This window comes from Lichenostomus cassidix, chromosome 3 (genome assembly GCF_008360975.1).
Source record: "Lichenostomus cassidix isolate B80296 chromosome 3, HeHo_3.0, whole genome shotgun sequence".
Classification (NCBI taxonomy): domain Eukaryota; kingdom Metazoa; phylum Chordata; class Aves; order Passeriformes; family Meliphagidae; genus Lichenostomus; species Lichenostomus cassidix.
The window spans coordinates 53,059,929-53,079,571 of NC_139483.1; the positions used below are offsets into that span (position 1 = coordinate 53,059,929).

A 19,643-nucleotide genomic window follows, 5' to 3' on the forward strand; every position below is an offset into this window, starting at 1 on the left:
TCACATTTTAATCCAGTGGTAAATCTCATGGCCCTCCTCATTCCCTAGATTGGGCTCATGCCATGGTACAATGCCTGGGCTGCATAACCCAGTGTTTGGGGTGGAAATACACTGACAGGCACACATTTCTCTGTGCCAAGAGCTAACAAGTGATTCATTCACAGGACCAAGCCAGACCTAGTCCTAATCCCTGGGCAGGCCTCAGTCATGTCCAGTGAGGGGCCTTCAAAGATAGCTTTGCTCCATAGATCTTTTCCTGCTGACTAACTTGTGTACACATGGCCGCAAGCTGTAGTTAAGCTTTTCAGATCCAAGTACAGTCATTTGGTGTTCACAGAATCACAGAATGATTTGTGCTGGAATGGACATTAAGGATCATCTAGCTCCAAACCCCTGCCATGGGAAGGGACACCTCCCACTAGACCAGGTTGCTAAAAATCCCACCAGTCTGTCCTTGTTATCACAATACACTTTTTATGTCTGTCTCATAAAATATTCAGATGCTATTGCCCACCACTAAAATATGCACAGACCATGACTCTTTGACACAGTGCCTAGCCCACAGCAGTGTGTGCATGTGCCTGTTCTCTGGAGCTGCATGGATAGCATCATCAGGGAGCAGCCAGTACAATGTTCTGTGGTGTGTTACTTTTCTCACCTCTTTCCTTGTGGTTTGAGAGTTGCCACATCCAGTTTGGCTTTGAGTTTTCCTGAAATTGGCCCAATTAATTAGTTCCATTTTACAGAGGCAGAGCTGCAAGCAGATGCTGTATACTGTATCCTGGCCTGATTAAAATGTCCCCCTCCCTCTCTGGCAAAACTTTTAGAATCTAACTTCAAACAACTATAATGAGCCCTTAAAAACCTTCAGCTTTGTAAGTTCCCTCTGTCTAGCCAGTTGACCAGCACTACTCAGCCAGAGACTTCCCCAAAAATGGGACACTGTCTGAAGAGCCCTATCGATATGCTCATTCAATGAGCATTCTGCTTGCTCCAGGCTAGGAGTGCAGCTTCCTCCTGCCCTACAACATCCCTACATGAGAGTCAAACCACAAGGATTCATCCACCTCCCACTTCTCCCTTCTTCCTAGGTGGCTGAAAAAACCTCACTCAAGCCTAACTCCTTTCTGTCTGAACTGGTGGCAGAGTCAAAGTATGGAAGGGAAAATTCAGAGAAATTATATGAAGCAAACAGGGTTTCCCCATAAAAATCTTCCTTCTCTGCTCGTAATCAATACCAGGTGAAACACATTTAAACTGAACAGTCAGGACTGATATATTCTGAAAAATTCACATCATTAACATTCTCAGAAGTAAGGAAGCTAGAATTTAGTATGTTTAGACAGTATACATCTAATTACACTCCTCCAACTTTATTTGTAGCTTTTAAAAATGCATTTGGAAAGCAGTAAAGGGTAGAGTAGGTCTGTCACTATTAGATTTTATCACTTTACTAAACACTACCAGATGTTCAAATACAGAGGAGGTCAAAGAGCCTACTCCAAAGAACTTGGAAATCAAATTTTGCCACATACAGTGAAATGTACATTTTTCCGTGCAAGGGCTCTCTGCAGTTCAGCTGCAGTGATGGATACCAATACTATAGCTCACTTCTTTCCTTTGGTCAAAAAGTCTCTGCAAAACTAAAGAAAAGGTAATTTGAACAGGAGAGCAGGTTTGAAATGGCCGGTTCTCAAACTTTCATTTATCTCAGAACTGGCATTCAATTACTAGAGAAAAACTTAGAGAGGCACAGAAACCATAGAAAGAGGCATATCACTGATGAACATTTTTGTTTTAAGTCAGCTTGTCCGAGGTCAGACGCCTCAGAGTCTGCTGCTTCACAATGCCACTTACTGTAAAGATCACTACTGGGAATGGGAGAACGCCACTCAGTGCCCTCTGCCACAGTTTTCTGGCAACAAACCTGTGGTAAGAGTGATATTTGTCTTCTGTTTTCAACTTAATGTCCTTTCTTGGGAGGCCAAATGTCTTAGGGAGCAGGGGGCTGGAGCATATGCTAGCGGCTGGCACTTAGTGTCATGTTTAGAGGGTCGTTTCACATTCCTGTTCCATGACCTCTCCCCGTGCATTAAGATAGTGATCCAAACCTCCTCTGTAATCAGTATAGATTCATACAGGTGAAGAGTATTGTATACAATTTTGATGTCATTAACAGCAATTTTTATTTCTGGAAGATCATTTGTTCATGTAGACTAACTAACATACTCTTTGAAGGGTATGAATGTCAAAATTGTACTCTGTCTGATCTGTTGTATACATTTATTTTGAATAATTCAGTATCACAAATATCCTTGATGTGTTCGTTGCACAAAGATAACATCCAAGTGAAAACCTTATGAGGGTAGAGATACAGAAAATACAATAAAACTGTAAAGCTAGGGATGCAAATTAATATTATTATTTTAACTAACAGAATTTTAGTATGGATAGTTTAAATACCAAGGGACAATAAGGTGGAGAGAAAATCATGTCCTTGCTTTGGGGCACACGCTTTATATTGTCCAGCCTTGATGTCTTAAGTTAGGGAAAAAGCAGAGAATTTGAAACAATGAATTATGAAAGGGAAAGGCAAAAGGCAGGAAAAATGTCCCATGGAAGGATGATTTTGTTAGAACAAGATTGCAAATCCACAGGGGGTAATTAAGTAGCAGACTTGTACAGTATGTCAGATGTCTTGCATACAAACAAAATCATTTAACATTTTCAGCTCAAGATTTAGCTTGCTCATATGCAAGTTTCTGTTGTTTCCTCCAAAAAGAGAAAACATACCAAAGGAAATCCTAAAGTAAAGGAGAAAAATTAGTATTCAGTGTCTAGTAGCTCTTTTAATGGCTGACATAGATTTTTCTTAAACTAAACTATTGTTAGCCACTATCCAACCTGCATATTAATGAGAAAATGAATGCCTCTCTAAAAATTGCAGCTACAATGTCACCATAAAAATCAATACATGGCTATGCACCATGAATACAGACACAAGCTTACTTCCAACAGCATGTCTTGACATTCATTATCATAAAACTAACTGGAAAGAGCTTCCACTTCTCTGTGTTAAACCTATTTTGTCACACTTTCCTGCCTACCCAGGGCCATACTTACAAAGTCACATTACCTTAAATGAATTGTGATAATACCATATGACATATAGATCATCTATATGAACAGTGCCTTGCTGGATGTGTAATGTGCTGTGGTGTGATATCTGCTAGACACCGCAGAGAAACAGCACAAATTCACTCAGAGGCTAAAAAGCCATGGCAAGGTCTGTGCAGGTGGGACTAAACAGGAAGGGGACAGCCTTGTGCACAGCTGGGACAGTGTGAAGTGACCCCAGAGGGCACAGCAGGCTGGCCACAGCTCCTGGGGGAGGCTACCACGGCAGAGCCCCTCTCAGTCATGCCACACCTGCTCTCCTGCTCCATATTTCAGCAGGTAGGAAGCAGCCCAGCCTGGTGCCTGATGAGGATGATGTAAAACCTCTCTTGCACCCAGGGCACCCAGACTTTCATCCTCACAGCCTGGCCTGAGCCATCACCACCCATCTCAGTTCATTCTCATTACAGGAGGAAACACTGCTTGGGCAAGGATACTGATGCCCTGATTAGCCAGCCAGCAGCTGTGCTGCTCAGGAGCCCATCTCTCCTGGTGGATGCCCTGTTGTCCCAACCCAGCCAAGAGATATTTTGGATTGAATGCTCCATTGCACTGGAGTGATGGCACATTTAAAATCCCAGCTGAGATCTCACACAGGGTAGCCTGCAACCTTATCATTCCTGTCACATGCTTTTATTTACAGGTAGCACAAATGGAAGGGAGGAAAAACAGATCTCATCATTATTGTGGCTTGATATATGCAAATGTATTCAAGACATGAGATTACCTACTGTGCAGAGACACCTGTAGTATTTAGGGACAACGGGTGTGTTGAGTTTCTGCTTTAGCTGAGAATCTTCTGGCTTAGGCTGGTTTCTTCCCATTATTAAATCATGCGCTCCTTTTTTTTTTTTTAAATTTAATTTTCCAGACTTAACCTTGGGAAATTGCCACTCCATCCTCTTAGCACTTTCTAAGGAAGCCACATAATTTTATGGCTTGTTCCTCATAAAAGATACTTTGTAACTCCTGTTACCCAGCTTGTGGAGCAAAGTCAATGTTTCAGCAAGTTATTCTTTGGTGATTTTAAAAGACACATGATTGTGGAGCATTCAGTTTGCTAGAATGAGCTGTGTAATTAACAAGAGTGGGAACAAAACAGTATCTCTTCCAGGAAAAAAAACCCCAACATTCTTTTTAAATCATGAAGATTCAATTACATCTAATTATCTTAGCTATCAGTGCAACTCAGTGAAATCATCAGCTTGTATACTTGAATAGCCAAGTATCTCTGATTGTTACAGTGATCAGTACATACGATTAGCAAGCACAAGCACAGCAATCATCTGCAATACTTAAAGTATGACCAACTTTGTTTCCTAGGCCAAAAAAAAAAAGTATTTATACAGAGTTGACTAATGGATTAAATGGAAATGTATCCCATTTCTCTAATTGAATATTTGGGACTTAATGTTTTCTCACGCACCATCAGAAAACTCACAGCTGACAATAACAGCTATTCCTATCTGACCACTGTGAAATACTTTAGACTCTGGGAAAAAAATATTGTAAGTCTATGGGTACTATTGTATAAATGTGTACATCTCTACAGCTTCAGGTCCAATGACATCTGTATGTAACAACACCTAAATAGATTAATCCTTTGCCTTTTAATAGGAAAATATTTTAAAGGACTTTTCTTGGCCAGAGTACAGATAGATATTAGCACTGCTTTTGGAGTGCATTTGTGAGGGAGTCCCATATGTCTATTCCACAAGAAAGCCAGAACTGCTACAGCAGCCACGCAAATACTGTCTTGAGAATGACAAACCAAAAATCACAGAAGAAAATAAAATAATTTAATTTTAGGCTAACTGCTGATTTAAACCGGAAAAGGAAAGTATTTTTGTGGACATTCAAATAAATGTTGCTTTTTAATATGCAATTTTCTACAGGCTTGGAAGTGGGTTTTAAGTCCTATGGTGTTGTACATCTGTGAAAGGGTCATTAGGTTTTGGAGATTTCGACAGGAGGTGGTCATTACGAAGGTATGTAACATAGCTGGCATATCTGCATAAAAAAACACATTATGTCAATGACTTTTTATCGTGTAAAGGTAACTTCTCTATATTAGGACCTCATTTTTCAGTCCTAGCTTCAGCAACTTTTCAATCATTACCATGGTTTCAGCCAAATATTGATTTTACATTTTGCATTTATTCCAATAGCAAATCCATAGGAATATTCCATATGGGACCACACTTGATTAATGAAGTACCAGACTTTACACCACCATAACACAAACATCTAGTTGTGGTCTCTGTTTTTAATGAACTAAAACCATGTTCCACGACAGTTAATGTAAGAGAGTATTGACTTCAATAGCAGCACAAGGTTTTTACTTTCAAAATCTGGAGGCTTCTGAGGAGATGAAGGGTTATATTATCAGTTAGCATATATAGTTATATAGTCAGTTATATCGTCAAAGCTTTACTAATACCACTGTAGTGATTTCTCCCAGCTGTGTGCCAAGGTACTACTTAAGTCACATCAGAATAGATTGGGGATGTCACTATAGAAGCAGCTGAGTCCACACATACCAAGCCAGGGATCAGGAAGAGGTGTATCTTGTGTGAGGGGAACAGGATGTGGGATAAGTCTTGCTGCTGATTTCACAGAGTGGCTGTGATGTGAGAATCTCAGTGTACTGTGTGTGACATACAAAACTGCTGCTTAACTGAGATTACCTCTTTCTAAAAGTGTATTAGAATTGAGCTCACTGTGCTTTTTTCCTTCATAATCCTACAGAGTTAGCAGTGTTACATGAGAGTAAAACTAGGAATTATGGAATTATTCTAATTAATTAAGCAATACTTTTGCACAGGTTACACTAAGAAAGTTGATAAATTGTTGAATTGTTACCTCCTTTCCTCTGTCTCTTGCCCTCAGAAGTCAAGCTGTCCCACAATACACACTGTACATGCTCTCAAGCTATTGGGAAAAAACACTGTAACATGCAGGTTAGGATATCTGTAACGTAATGAAAACAAACATTTACCCTTCTGAACAAAAATTAAATTTGTCCCTTTATTACTCTTTAGGTGGTGACACATTCCTCTGGAGTCCTGGAGCTTCACATGAAGAAACATGGCTTTAAAATGGGAGCTGGTCAGTATGTCTTTCTGCAGTGCCCATCTGTCTCACAGCTGGAGTGGCACCCTTTCACCCTCACCTCAGCTCCTGAGGAGGACTACTTCAGTGTCCACATACGGGTTGTTGGGGATTGGACTGCAGCCCTCTTCAAGGCCTTTGGAGCAGAGGAAAAAGCTTTCAAGGAATTGTGGATGTTACCAAGGTTTGAATAATAAACTATATATTTTTTAATGTTATTTCTGTATTTTAAAATAAATGTTAATGTTTTTAATTGATTTTGCATGTATTTTTTATGATACATTATTAGATTGCAGATCTGGATTCATAAATATGACATTATGCTAAAAAATACCACAGACAAATAGCCATGAACTGGGGCCAGCAGCTACCAAGAAGACATGACAACTAATCCAAGACTTAAAGTCTGTATCAATATCCTTATCTCTGCTGCTAGCATCTAGATCTCTAACTTTATCTACACCTAAAGATATCAATTTTGAAAGACGGTTGTTTAACAACACTGGAAGATATCTGCTAGATTTGTGTCTCTATGCTTATGCTCTGATAGTACCCATCTCTTACCATCCAAAATTCCAGTTTTTCCCTTTCAGTTACTTAGATATTTTGTGGTCCCTGAAACTTCTGCCTAAACCTTGCTTCACTTTAGAAAGGTGGTTTCTGTGTTCAAAATTTGTGTTCAAATTCTGCATCTGTGGCATCTTAATACAAGCAAAAGTTGCTGCTCTGTTGTTCCAAGTTAGCAGGGATGCTCTGGAGACAATGGAGACATCCTGACTTACACCAGCTAAGCATCTGGCTCTACGCATAATGGATTCAAACCATGTAGCTCTACTCCTGCACTGCTTGCAGGAATAGGGGAGATTTTTCAGCAAAGAAGAGCCCAGCACAGGATCATTTAAATTCTGGTGGAGGGTGTAGGACCTGGGACAGGAGGGACTGATTTCCCCCTGGAAAGCTTAGAGACACCTCTGAGCTGCAGGGGTTTCCTAGAGGGTGAGTGCAGAGACAAAAGTCTGGTCCAGTCCTTGCATTGTATGAACAAGAATTAGAAATGTAATTAGTGCCTTTGTTAAAGGCAACTGGAATGAGAAGTATGCCATTTCAGCAGAACTGGACCAAAAATTGTTCAAAGTGATTGACAGCAAGTGTTAAAAATGAGAAAGAGAAAAATGTTATCAAATGTCACTTGCCACAATGCAGGGTTGAAATTAACAGTACTGTCATATGTAAACACTCTTCTTTTTAATCTTGTTAGGGTACCAAATTACATACTTAAGTTTCTTTCTCACAATATCCTAAAAAGAATATTTCAATAGTTAAACCAGTAATAAAGCAAAAACCAGGTCTTTTTTCACAGTTTCAATATCTAAAGATATACACCAAATTGGTGACTATATTAAAAAATAACATACAGCAGAAATGGAGCAGAAGACAGGAGACATAGCAACTGAATAATAAGTTAGGGTTAAGAATAAAATATGTGGTGTTTAACTACTAAAAGAAGATTAAAGTGTTCATGCAAATATATAGGTTGCAAAGACAGTTGTGATTTCTGACCAATTTGGGAGCTAAAACCACAGAATAAACTACTCCTGTGAAAATAATCAAGTACCCTATTAGGTCTCTTCAGGATTTTGGCTGACTTAATTGCTGTTTTAATACATTGCCCCAAAATCTAACTTCCTTTACAGTCAGGAGTACTACACAATCATCATGGTGGTCAGCATATGTTTAAATTCTAAAAATAATCATAGAATCTGTTAATTATACTTTTTCAAAAAGAAATATTTCTTCTGCCTTCCCCATAAGTCTAACTTCTTTTCTAATGGAATTGTGGACATAGAGATGAAGAATATGGACAATCCAAACCACAAAGTCCATAGCACTATTTTCTACTTCTCTTTGGCAAATGCAAATGTAATTTTTTTGGTCACTTTGTTTACTACCTTCCTCCACTCTCTCTAGATCAAATGAATGAGTTGCATAGCTCAGTTTCTCCTTCTCTTTCTCCTCCCTGCTTCTCTGAGGCTTTGTATTTGGCTAAGCTGTATAGCTATGGCCGAGTAAGGCATTCAAACCAATGATGGGATCTCTGTCACCTGAGGATTTAGGAGCAGACTGACAAGACAAATCTCTCCAAGGAAAGATTCAGAAATAATTGAACCTGTCTTATAGCACAGCAACGGACTAGAGAATCCTTGAAATTTCTCCCAGATCAATTTTTTCTCAATCTACTGACAACAATGAGAATTGCTTCCAGCCTCACATTGAACTACACAGAAAGCTTATCTGAAAGCTGGTCTTAGGCACTGTACATATATACCACAGTTTTGAGTGCTCAAAAAATACTGGGCTGGGCAATAATCTGAATAACTGTACATATTAAAAAAAAAAAAAATCTTTATGTCTAAGGTCAGATTTCCAGAAGTTATGCTGGAGTAGCAGATTTTTTTGCTATCACACTTTCAGGGCATTTTAAATATTGAAATAAAAGGGAAAATGTTTGCTCAGATTTTAAAAAAGTAACAATAAGGTTTTAGATACGTTGTGTCCCTATATTTGTGTGTAGCATTGCCTGGGGATCCCACTTTCTTTTCCTATTAAAACACTTCCTTTTAATTATGTGTGCCCACTTGTTTGCACTATTTAAGGATAAATTTTAAGGATGATTCATGCAATAAAGAGCACAAAATAACAGAAAAATCTAAAAGGAAGAAAAAGTTGTTTGTTTTTTTGGGGGGTTTTTTCCCCCTAAAGACAGGGAGTTAGTGAAACCATCTTCCAGAGCATGTATGTTGTATGAAGACAGGCTGGAAAGAGCACTCCAAAGTACTACATGTATTTACATTCCATGTCACTAAAGGAATGAATCTGATCATTCAGTAATCTTTCTCATCTTTGATTGTTGACCAGAATTAATTTCTTGTCATCAGTATCATTGATTACAGGAGGTAGTAACATAAACAAGCACTTCTCCTTACACATTTTGCCTTTATGTCAGATACTAAGTACAGTAGTATGCCAAAAATATATTCCTGAAATACTGCTTTTACGGAAAGAGATGAGAAAATAGTAGTTTCCTTGCATATGATGACCTTTTTCTTGCCTTCTCTTTTATTACTTTAACTCAAATACAGAACTTTTAAAAATTATTACTATAATCTGTTCCTCTTTACTTTGATATGTACAATACAACAAATAAAGCTCTAAAACAGGATGCTTTTCAGTGATTCATAATTAAATATGCAAATTCCACAGTTAAATTTGGACATGCAATTATATGACTAATCACATTTCAGAAAGCCAGAAAATTGCAATTGCATGCTTAAATAGATGGCCAAGCCCCAAATCCACATGGGTGCTCTTGTTCTCTAATTTCAGAAAAGACAGTTGCTTTGCTATTAAATGGCACCCACTGAAAATTAAATGTATTTGTATGGGCAATTTACATGCCATCTTAGACATGTCTTTTCTCTTTTATCTTAACATAAATTATGTTTTGAAAATGTGTAGCCCAACAAATGGTGACCTTTCTGTCACTTTATGCATTGTTGACTCTCAACTAAATATCTTGTTGCTGTAGACTGGCTGTGGATGGACCATATGGATCTGCAACTACAGACATCTTCCACTATCCAGTCAGCGTCTGCATTGCAGCAGGAATTGGAGTCACGCCATTTGCCTCTATTTTAAAATCCATTTGGTACAAATGCTGTAACCCCAACACAATACTGGCACTGCAGAAGGTAGGTGGGAAAGTTTATTGCTTCATTCAAAAGTTCCACAAGTGAGCCTATTTAGCCAGGAGAGAGAGGCAATTCAGAGCTAGAGGCTCACTTGAGTGCTATAACTTGCTCTGAGAGGCAGTCACTTGCTTTCCAGCTGCCTTAGGAACTGTTGTGGGGTAAAGTCTCCTGAATTCACTGTCATTCCCCGAGAAAGAAGGTAGCTGTAGCTGCAGTGTTATTTGTAAAAGTTGAAGAATCAGATTTTCAATAGCAACTGGAGATAACTGTGGAATGTCTTTCATAGCTATACAGCTAATTAGAGAACTGCAAGAGGAACTTACCCTCTTTCTTACCAAAAGTAAATCCTGCAAGGTCATCTCAATCAGAAGTGAAGAGCAGCACTTACTCTTTGTCCAGCTGCAAGTTTCATGAGGGTCTTTTGGCAGCATGTCCTGGTCCAGAATGCTGCATTAGCAGTCATTTGCTGCTTTTCTCACATTGCAAAGTCAGGATATTAACCAGCACAGAAGGAATAAAAAAGGCATTTAAGCTCCAGATGAGATGCATATAGCAACATGCATATTACTCCCTCAAACCACTGTAATTATTTTGTTGAAAAAATATATTTGGGTCTATAAGGCAAAGGTGGCACCAATTAAATTAACATACTCTTGATTTTCTAACCTGTTATATGCCTTCTGCTAATGGCATGTGAGGGAGCACTGGGGGAGGATAGGTGAAGGAGAGAAAATAGGTGAAGCGGGGTGAGGGTAAGAAGGTAATGGAGAAAAAAAGTCACCATTAAACATTCTCTTCCATATCCATCATGGCAAGTTGTAGCTTCTGGACCTTGCAGCTTCTTTTAGCCCATTTTCCAGTGTAAAAGCTGAATCAGGAACTGTTCAACATTTCATATTTAAGGACAAACATTGAAATTGCATTGGAGTGGACAGATCTCTGAAAGGGTCAATACATATGGAGCTGATTGCAGGACCAAGGGGCTGATCTCTTTAAATGAAAGAGTGTTAAGACTGGCATCTTAATGACAAGCTGCCACTGAAAAAGCGTCTGGGATTTTAGCAACTGAGGAGTTGAGGACAGGTTCAAATTGCCAGGGGGGATCTTTGAGGCAGAAAAAGCACTGAGAAGGGAGGGAAATAAAAATGGAAATACATGCTATATTCGAAAATAAGTGTATTTGCAAACACTATGATTGTACCAGAATGATCTTTTTCACTGGAAGAAGAGCTGTGCATATGCATATACACTTTATATATGCACATTATGTGTATTCTACATGTATACAAGCAAAGGTGTTGTTATTGTCATTGCTGCTATCTTAAGGGGAAAAGAACAGAATTTAACTATGCATCAATAGTATACCTGAGGGTGCTCATTCATAGCTTAGGGAGAATCTCGGGTAAGTGTGCCTGCAAAGATAAATGCATCGTGCATTCCGCCATGGTTTTCTGCTATACAGTTTAGTTTTTCTGAATTCCTGTGAAGTACAAAATTATCATGATTTCTGCTTGTCTTTTCTTTATATCTTGGCTTCCTTATTGGTGCAGTGGGAATGGTGGTGTTTATTTTCACAGGTGTTATGAGGCTAAATTTCATCAGCGCTTGTAAAATATTTTGAAAGTGTGGATGAAAGGTCGTGGGGAAGTTCACAGCATTACTTAAAAAATTTAGCAGTCATCTCAGTGAGAGCGATTAATATCAGGGTAGCTCCACATTTTTTTTCCATTGGTTAAAAGCTTCCACTTGTGGTATAATTACAAATAATTTAGTCTTCCTCAAAGTATTCAGCACTCTCTTTCTGCCATGATGAGTACCATAGAAATGTCTATTAAGGAAATAAATAAGAGGTTTTCCTTTTTTTTAACAACTTCGCTTTGATTTGAGTACAGCTATCATTATGCTTATTGAACTAATATTTCTTAGTGTTGCCCACATATGGCTCAGATATAAATACTCATAGTTTCCATAATGTCTGCAGCTGTATAATTTAAAAAACCTAGCAAATCAAAAGGAGTACACATTTATCTAATTGATTCTTCCCAATTAAATAGCCTTAGAGCCCTCATTTCCCCATAATTCTTTTGCATGTACTACTAGTCATGGCCAGAAAGTTTCTATGGGCTTTAGTTATCCATAATATGCTTTTTTTTTTCACATTAGTGGTCTCATTTTTCAGATCAATTGCTACTGAAATTGATAAAATTTTACTGATCCATCAGATTCTAGTGTTAGCAAACATCCACTTTCTCTTCCCTACAAAAGATGCATGAAAGGTCCTACTGAGTACCACTGAAGGTCCTTCTAGCCCAGTATCCTGTCTCCAATGGTGGCTCTTCAGGAACACCTAGAGAAAAATATACAGACCACAAAAATCATATGGTGATTAGTTTTTAGGGAACACTTTCTCACTGTTGAGCTACTTGTAGCTCAGTAATGCCTTGATACAAGAGCTGTAGCTCTGTCTTTATCATCCCATTGTAGCTTTTTCTTCCATAACGTAGTCTAATTGTTTTTTGAATCCATGTAGACCTCAGACAACCATAGCATGTTGTGGCAGTAAGTTTAGCTACATACTGAGAGGAAAACAAAATCAGCCTCTTCCTTTTGCTTTGAGACCGACTTCCCTGCCTGAGGTAAATCTCTGCCCCAGCCCACAGCCTTCTGCACTAAAATCTTGTCTTGACCTAAAAACCTGGTCTCTTTCTTCTGTCAAATCTTCTGGTTTTTATCTTATTTGAGATCAGGTTAAGCTTCTTGCCTCAAATTTAGGAATACGAATTTGAACCTCATTATGCACTTATAGGAAAGGCCATTTTCTGCCACCCTAACTGTAAATCAGTGCCTCCTGCAGGCTGCCAAATCCCCATCTCCTGCATGACCCAGGCTGCAGGCACTGCTATGCCTGACCTGGAGTGGCTGCCTTGATCAATTAATTACACAGAGGGAGAGCTCTGATTTTCTTTTTTTGTATGCTCCAGCCCACAGGTAATGTAGCACACCCAAGAGCAGGAAGGACTGGATGCTTGGTGGGAGGTGCCCAGCTGCAGGTGCAAGAGGTTTTAGCAGGGATAGTCAGGCCTAAGAAGGAGCAGCAAGAGTCAGGGATGAGGAGTGTCCTCCTCAGACACCCCTTTAGTGAAAAGCTGGCTTTGCCTGGAGCTGCAGTTCCAACTCTGCCTTCAGGGAGCAGGGTGAAACAGATGGATGCTCATCAACAGATAATTATTAATGACTTTCCTCATGATGGAAGCTGATTTACAAAGAATGTTCTTTCACCTTACAGGAAGGAGGTAACACAGCTCTTGCTCTTGCTCTTGCTATTGTACAAAATTCAGGATTTTGCAAATTGAAGGATAAATATGGATGAATTGCAAGGGAGCAGAGCATTACAGAAATAAGCGACTACTCAAACCCCTGCATTACAGATCTGATTAATAGCAATACTGCATCTAACTCAATTTGCAAAAAGAGCACTTGGAAAATTTAAGACAGTTTACTTGGGCAAGCCATCAAGCTGATGAATGCAATTGATGGCAGTAGGGTGGGTGGAGAGTAATGGAAGATAAATCTAAACCAGATTTTTAAGGGTCCTAAATAATTGCAGTCAGATAATTGTATGAGGCTTACAAGAAAAAAAAAGAGGATTTAGAATAATTTTCAATTATAGAGATGCACTGGTGCTACTTTATTCTACTGTTTTAATAAGGATTAATTTTTTGTGCATTTATTGTATTTTAATTATACATGTAATATGTTGTACTATGCTATGGGCAGTCAGTGTAAAGAAAGAAAGACTTCTTTGTAAACACCATTTATTTCAACATATTAGACTAGAAGTCCTCTCTGATCTAAGGGAAACTAATTCCATTTACCCATACGCCATCCTTCTTCACTATCTCTTTTCTTTCTAAGATTATAATCACAGCCAAAAATACTTCTTGTAATGACAGTCTTTCTTCATCACCAAATGCTCGCCACCTCTAATGTGAAAATCAGAGGCAATGCAAGGGGTACCACAGGAGGAGCTTCAGGAATTTCTGCAGCTTCAGAAAGCTGCATTCTTTCCTGAGAGGACTGTGCCAGAGACAGCTTGACCCAAGCACTTGGACTGGCTGTTACTGTGACAGCCAGGCCTGCAAACAGCTAAAAGCACTCCTTCAAGATCCATAGGCTGATGTTCTGGAAACCAGCTCCCCAATTCGAAGATCATATTGTCTCAACTCATTGGCTAGTTTTTCTTCCTCCTTCCCTGAATGTGCTTATCTCCCAGTCCTGCCCACATGCTCCCAGTTGCTACCCAATGAACAATTCTTTATTCATTTGGAAATACATATCTCCTCTCCACACACATACTAAATATACATTTCCACAAAATGAACTGCTGAAAAAACTTGAGAAATAAGATGATCAAGTAGAGTCTGGGGGAAGAAAGTTCTCACTACAAATCAACAGCTATGGTGTGATACAGACTGACAGCACTTAGTGGGCTGATTTTTGAGGTGCTGAGGATGTAGAAAAAGTGGGGACTTTAGGACTCATACACAAAAAAGTTACGTAAAGGTTAAGGCTATGAATCTTGCCTAGTTTTGGTAATTTAAAATAATGCTGTTGCTGGCCACAAATATGAAATTCTGTAAAGTCAGTGGGCTTGCTTTTTCCTCATAACCTATGCCAGCATAAATCAGCAGCAACCCCCCCTCCATAAGGCAATAAGGTCATATTTAAGGCAAAATATTGAAACAGAAGCGGAAAAAGCAAACAGACAAGATGGTTGGTACTAAAATTCCACAGACAGTCTTATTCCTGGGCTGTAAAAATACCCTACTTAACCCTGAATGCCTTATCTCTGTTTCTGGGATCATACATCATTTATATTTCTTACATAAACCACAGATGGTCCCTTACAGTACACTCAGATCTAGGAAACATCTCAAATTACTGTTAATGTCTTTCACCAAATCTCCACTGAAACATGGTATTACCACATTTTTGTCCCACCACCTTACCAGAAGTCTGACCACCTAGTATATTAAATCTTCGGGATATCTCTTTATAGCTTTCTGGTTTCTTTCTCTGGTTTTTCACTTCAGAAGTGTCCAGTGTGCATTTTTATCTCATTGATCCTGTGGAAAAGAGCTACAATTTCCTAAACATTGAAATCACCACAATGATTGCCTTGGGGACATACCTTCCAGACCACCTTTGATATTGCAGTACAATAAAAGACAGAGGGGCTGGTGAGCAGAAAAGGAGATGGGTTGGAGGAAGATAAGGGATTTTGCAACAAAATAAAAATCACAGTCACAATAAATAATAATAAATAAGTTCCAATCATCCAGTTTTTATAAGATTATACATTGTCCTTCATGCCATTCCTTTTACATCTGAGATGGTGTATTTTTAGACTTCCTCCACGTTTGTGAATTACTTCTTTGGATAATGTATGAAAATACACAGCCTGCAGAGGCCCATTCGAGGTTTGGCACCACCTCGTGAAAAAAATGATGAAGGGTGGGGCAAGAGCTGCAGAATTTGAGTAGTAAGAATTGCAATCAGACTTGTCTTGTAATTTTGCTTCAGACTCTCATCAGGGTAGTGCCTGGGCAGACAACCTGGGAACTTCAGACATTCATCCTCTGCGTAGTACAGGAACTCACACCTGAGTCACCTCCACATCTGGATTGGCTTCATACAAGGCACTGAGCTAAAACCAGGGCATCCCGCTGGACTGGTCCCATCCCACTGGTCCCAGTCCTCTACACAGCAGAGCATTGCTAGAGGAGATTTCCAATTGGGAAATCATGACTGTGCTGAAGACTCCCTAAGGTAATTCCTGATGAGCCTAGGAAGGCCTGAGTCTCAGTGCATTGATATCCTGACCAGAGAATCTCGTCAATCCTGAGGCAATTTCTGCTGCAAAGTTTATTAACTTGTACACAGACAAGACATTTGCAAATGGTCATCAGAAACCGTTCCTGCAGAAGTGGTCATTTAGGACAGCTTTCTAGAAATAGCTAATTAGTAACAAGATGGTTTATGTGCAGTTAAGAAGATAGATCACAATAGATCATGCACATGCTGGAGTGGTCACAATGATCCCTGGCCAGCTGGCCATAAAAACTGAGCAGAAAAAGGTTCTTGTGGATACCCACTGCTGCAGCTGAAGATACCAGAGGAAGGACTCTTGAAATAGAAACTCTCATCATATGGACAATGACTAACCACCTAGTTTGAAAGATTTTTTTCCTATGCAAGCATTACTTTGTGCCAAGATATTAATAAATTAGCTTCTTTCTTTAAAAAAAAAGAAAGTAAAACTCTGCTATATTTGTGATTTACTGCAGTAGAGTAGGAAAAACAAGCCACAGGAATGATTAAAGGATGCCTCTCAGTGACAGATCCCAGGAACGTTTGGTTTGCCATAGACACAATTACAGGAATACGTGATCCCAGACTCTAATTTCTACCTGTGGAACAAAACTTTGATATCAGGCTCTCCAATCAATAGAAAACAAACAAAACGAGATGAAAAGTGAAACTAGTGAAATCTGGATGAGAGAAACTGCGTCAATTTTTGGCAGAGAGGAGGGTTTCAACCAATAGAAAACCAGTCATGGGAGAGTGGCTCATTTCACCCTTTCGACAATTGTAAAATTATAGTCTCATGTTTCTCTAGGAACTAGAAGTTCCAATTTAAACATGAAATACATTTAAAAAAAACCAAACAACAAAACCCCAAACAAACAAACAAAAAAACCCCAGGGACATTCTCTCACCTATTTTATACAGGGTATATGACTTGAAGAATATAACTATGTTTTGGCAACATCAACTGTTAAACTATGGCATAAGGTCTTGAGAAACAAGGAATTCCTTGCTTCTATGCTGAATGAAAATGAAATTAAATAAATCCAAAATTTCAAATAATTATCAAGCTATTTGCAAAGAAATGAAGGGCTAGGTATTACAAGCGAAAGCTGAGATACACTGGCAGAGATATATGGGAAGTTTGTCCATAGCCTATTTTTACTAGCACATTAATATATTCACTCATTGTTTAAGAAGAAAATAAAAATTTTAAATCATCAAAATTATGTGTAATTATGTTTACAATAAATTTAGAGTGGAGAAGAGTCACATACTGTATGGTTAATAAGTTCAGCCAGTAATTAGGAAGCTTTATTGAAAGTTTGCTTCTTGTTAAATCTCTTTATTTTATTTGACAGGTTTATTTTTACTGGATTTGTAGAGACCCATCAGCCTTTGAGTGGTTTGCTGATCTTCTGTTCCATTTGGAAACAAAAATGGCTGAAAAATGGAAAAATGATTTTCTAAGCTATCACATATTTCTTACTAGCTGGGATGAAAGTCAGGTAATAATGAAACTGTTACAAGTCTGAGTTAATGTACCTTACTTTTCCAGTATGGTAACATATGGAACAGGAACAGCTGAATAAATGATGGATGAAGCAGAGAGACAAAGAACTGTAAATATGAAGACACTAAGACGTCTCTTTGCATCTCACATTTAGGACAACAAGAATAGCGAAATCAAGCCAGTGATTCTTCCAGTCCTACATTTTGTCTTGGGCAAAGATGGTTACCAGGTGTCTCACAGACAAGTGAATAGAGCTTTCAGAAGCTTGTCAAGGAACATTTTGTCCACATCTTTGGAACAGTCTTTCATTAGATTCTGGCATTTTTGTACTGAAACATGGACAGCTGTCTAAAAAGTGTTGGTTTTGTTTACTCTTATTATTTACTATAACTTCTGTTGTTCACATATCTATATATATCCAGTGCACTTTTGAAAACTGCTGCACTTAGAACATTTTGGCAACCAACTCTGTGGTCTAATTCATGTTGTTTGAAAAGACATTTTTTCTGAGTGACTTTAAATTTGCTATCTCATAATTTCATTGGATTGTACAACCTCAGGCACTTAATTCTTAGACTGGGTCAATATTATCCAGCTTCTTTAGTCTTCACCTAAACACAAATATGTTGATTTTCTCTCTGTCTCTCTCTGTCTCTCTCTCTTTCCTTTTTAATGGATCACTCAGACCATGCAGTGATTAGTTAGGCACCTGCCAGAAAAACTCTCACAGGAAAGCCTTTGCTCTACTGTTTTATTTCCTGCTGTCTCTGTTGAATGAAGGACTGTCTAGCAGAGATGAAAAAAATACAGATTTCATAGAGCTTTTCCTTTTTTACCTCTGCTGGTACAAAACCCCCATTGTTTCTTTCTGCTTTCCTCAGAGTTTCTGTCAAGTAATGAGGTATGTGCATAAAGCTGTATTCAGAAAAATCTACTCCCATTGTGAAGTATATGGTAGTTATAGAAACTACTGCTCTGCATTTGCAATATCACAGGGTATTGTCTAAAACCTGCTGTTAAAGAAGCTATTGGGGAACCTAACAAAACACAAGTTGCCCTCATCTTTCAACTATCACCTCACTTCCCTCTTGGGCAAACATCAGGCCAGAAGTCAGGCAGAGTGACAACTGTTCTTGCTGGGGTGTCTGTGTCTCTTGACTTGTGTGACCTGCACATTTCTGAAGGGCCTCCTTCAGAACCCTTCTTCTCTTCAACTCCATCAGCTATCTCCATTTCTGTCAGAGGAATTCTCCTCAGTGGCTGTTTCTCCTACTCTGACCAAGCCCTGGGCACTGTGCTCAGTAACAACCTCACCTTCTTCAGATACCCACAAAACTCCCTCATCTTACAGAACTTATTATATTTAGTAAATTCCTCTTCATCCCACCTCAAAATTTGAGCTTCACCACCAGAAATATTTGAATGATATTTTACTTCTCCCCTGGCAAAAAACAAAACAACATTCACTGCATTCTCTCCCCTGTCTCACCACAGACATGACCAGCAGTCAAGCGAAGCTGAACCCAAGGAGGATGGGCACTTTACACCTTCTAGTACACCCTGCTTCACTGACATGTGTCTACTCCTCAGACATGTTTGTTCAGTGCTTTGAGATCTTTGCAGATTCCATGTTGGCAACAGATGGTCAAGAAAATCAGGCACATGGTCTTCTGCCTCTGCTTGGAAAAAAACTTGTGTTTCAGCCTCTTGCTCCCTGCAATGCCCCTGAGACTCCTAGGCAATTTTAACACTGTGAGCTACTGCAAAGACTAGCACCAAAAATCCTGGGAAACTTCCACTTAATGAGAACAGCCCATCTTCTCAATGGAAAAATTTTGCTGCAAACAATTGAAAAATTCTGCAGTTTTCTACCTCCCACTCTCACCAAACACTTTCAAGTTCTTTCTTAGACTATTCCAAGTCCTTCATGACAGTGGCTCAAACTAACAAGAAGAAGCTTTTAGAAACACGACCTCTTGTGACAACTTTGCTTGACGAGAATAATTGTGTTGGTAAGGAACATGGAAGACTCATTAGAAGAAGAAATATATAGTATTCCCAGGAAATGGATCTAAATTTCAGCAACCACTTCTGCAAAAGATGATAATGATGCTCAGTTCATACTAGGGCCTGGACTAAATGCAAAGCCCGTTTTTAAACTTAGCTTTCCTCTGGTAATTTCTTGATAGTGACAGCAATGATGATAGTCTGTGCTGGAAACAAGC

The 19,643-nt window shown here is 38.9% G+C and overlaps 1 protein-coding gene across 1 annotated transcript in view; it reads left to right on the top strand.

Annotated features, from left to right (window-relative positions):
• The window catches only part of NOX3 (NADPH oxidase 3), a 38,816-nt gene that overhangs the window by 15,516 nt on the left and 3,657 nt on the right, over nucleotides 1-19,643 (top strand). Inside the window, exons 7-11 of the mRNA XM_085057398.1 lie at nucleotides 1,803-1,932; nucleotides 5,073-5,165; nucleotides 6,219-6,472; nucleotides 9,875-10,037; nucleotides 17,267-17,413. Coding sequence (XP_084913524.1) covers nucleotides 1,803-1,932; nucleotides 5,073-5,165; nucleotides 6,219-6,472; nucleotides 9,875-10,037; nucleotides 17,267-17,413 — 787 coding nt within the window. The remainder of the gene's footprint in view (nucleotides 1-1,802; nucleotides 1,933-5,072; nucleotides 5,166-6,218; nucleotides 6,473-9,874; nucleotides 10,038-17,266; nucleotides 17,414-19,643) is intronic.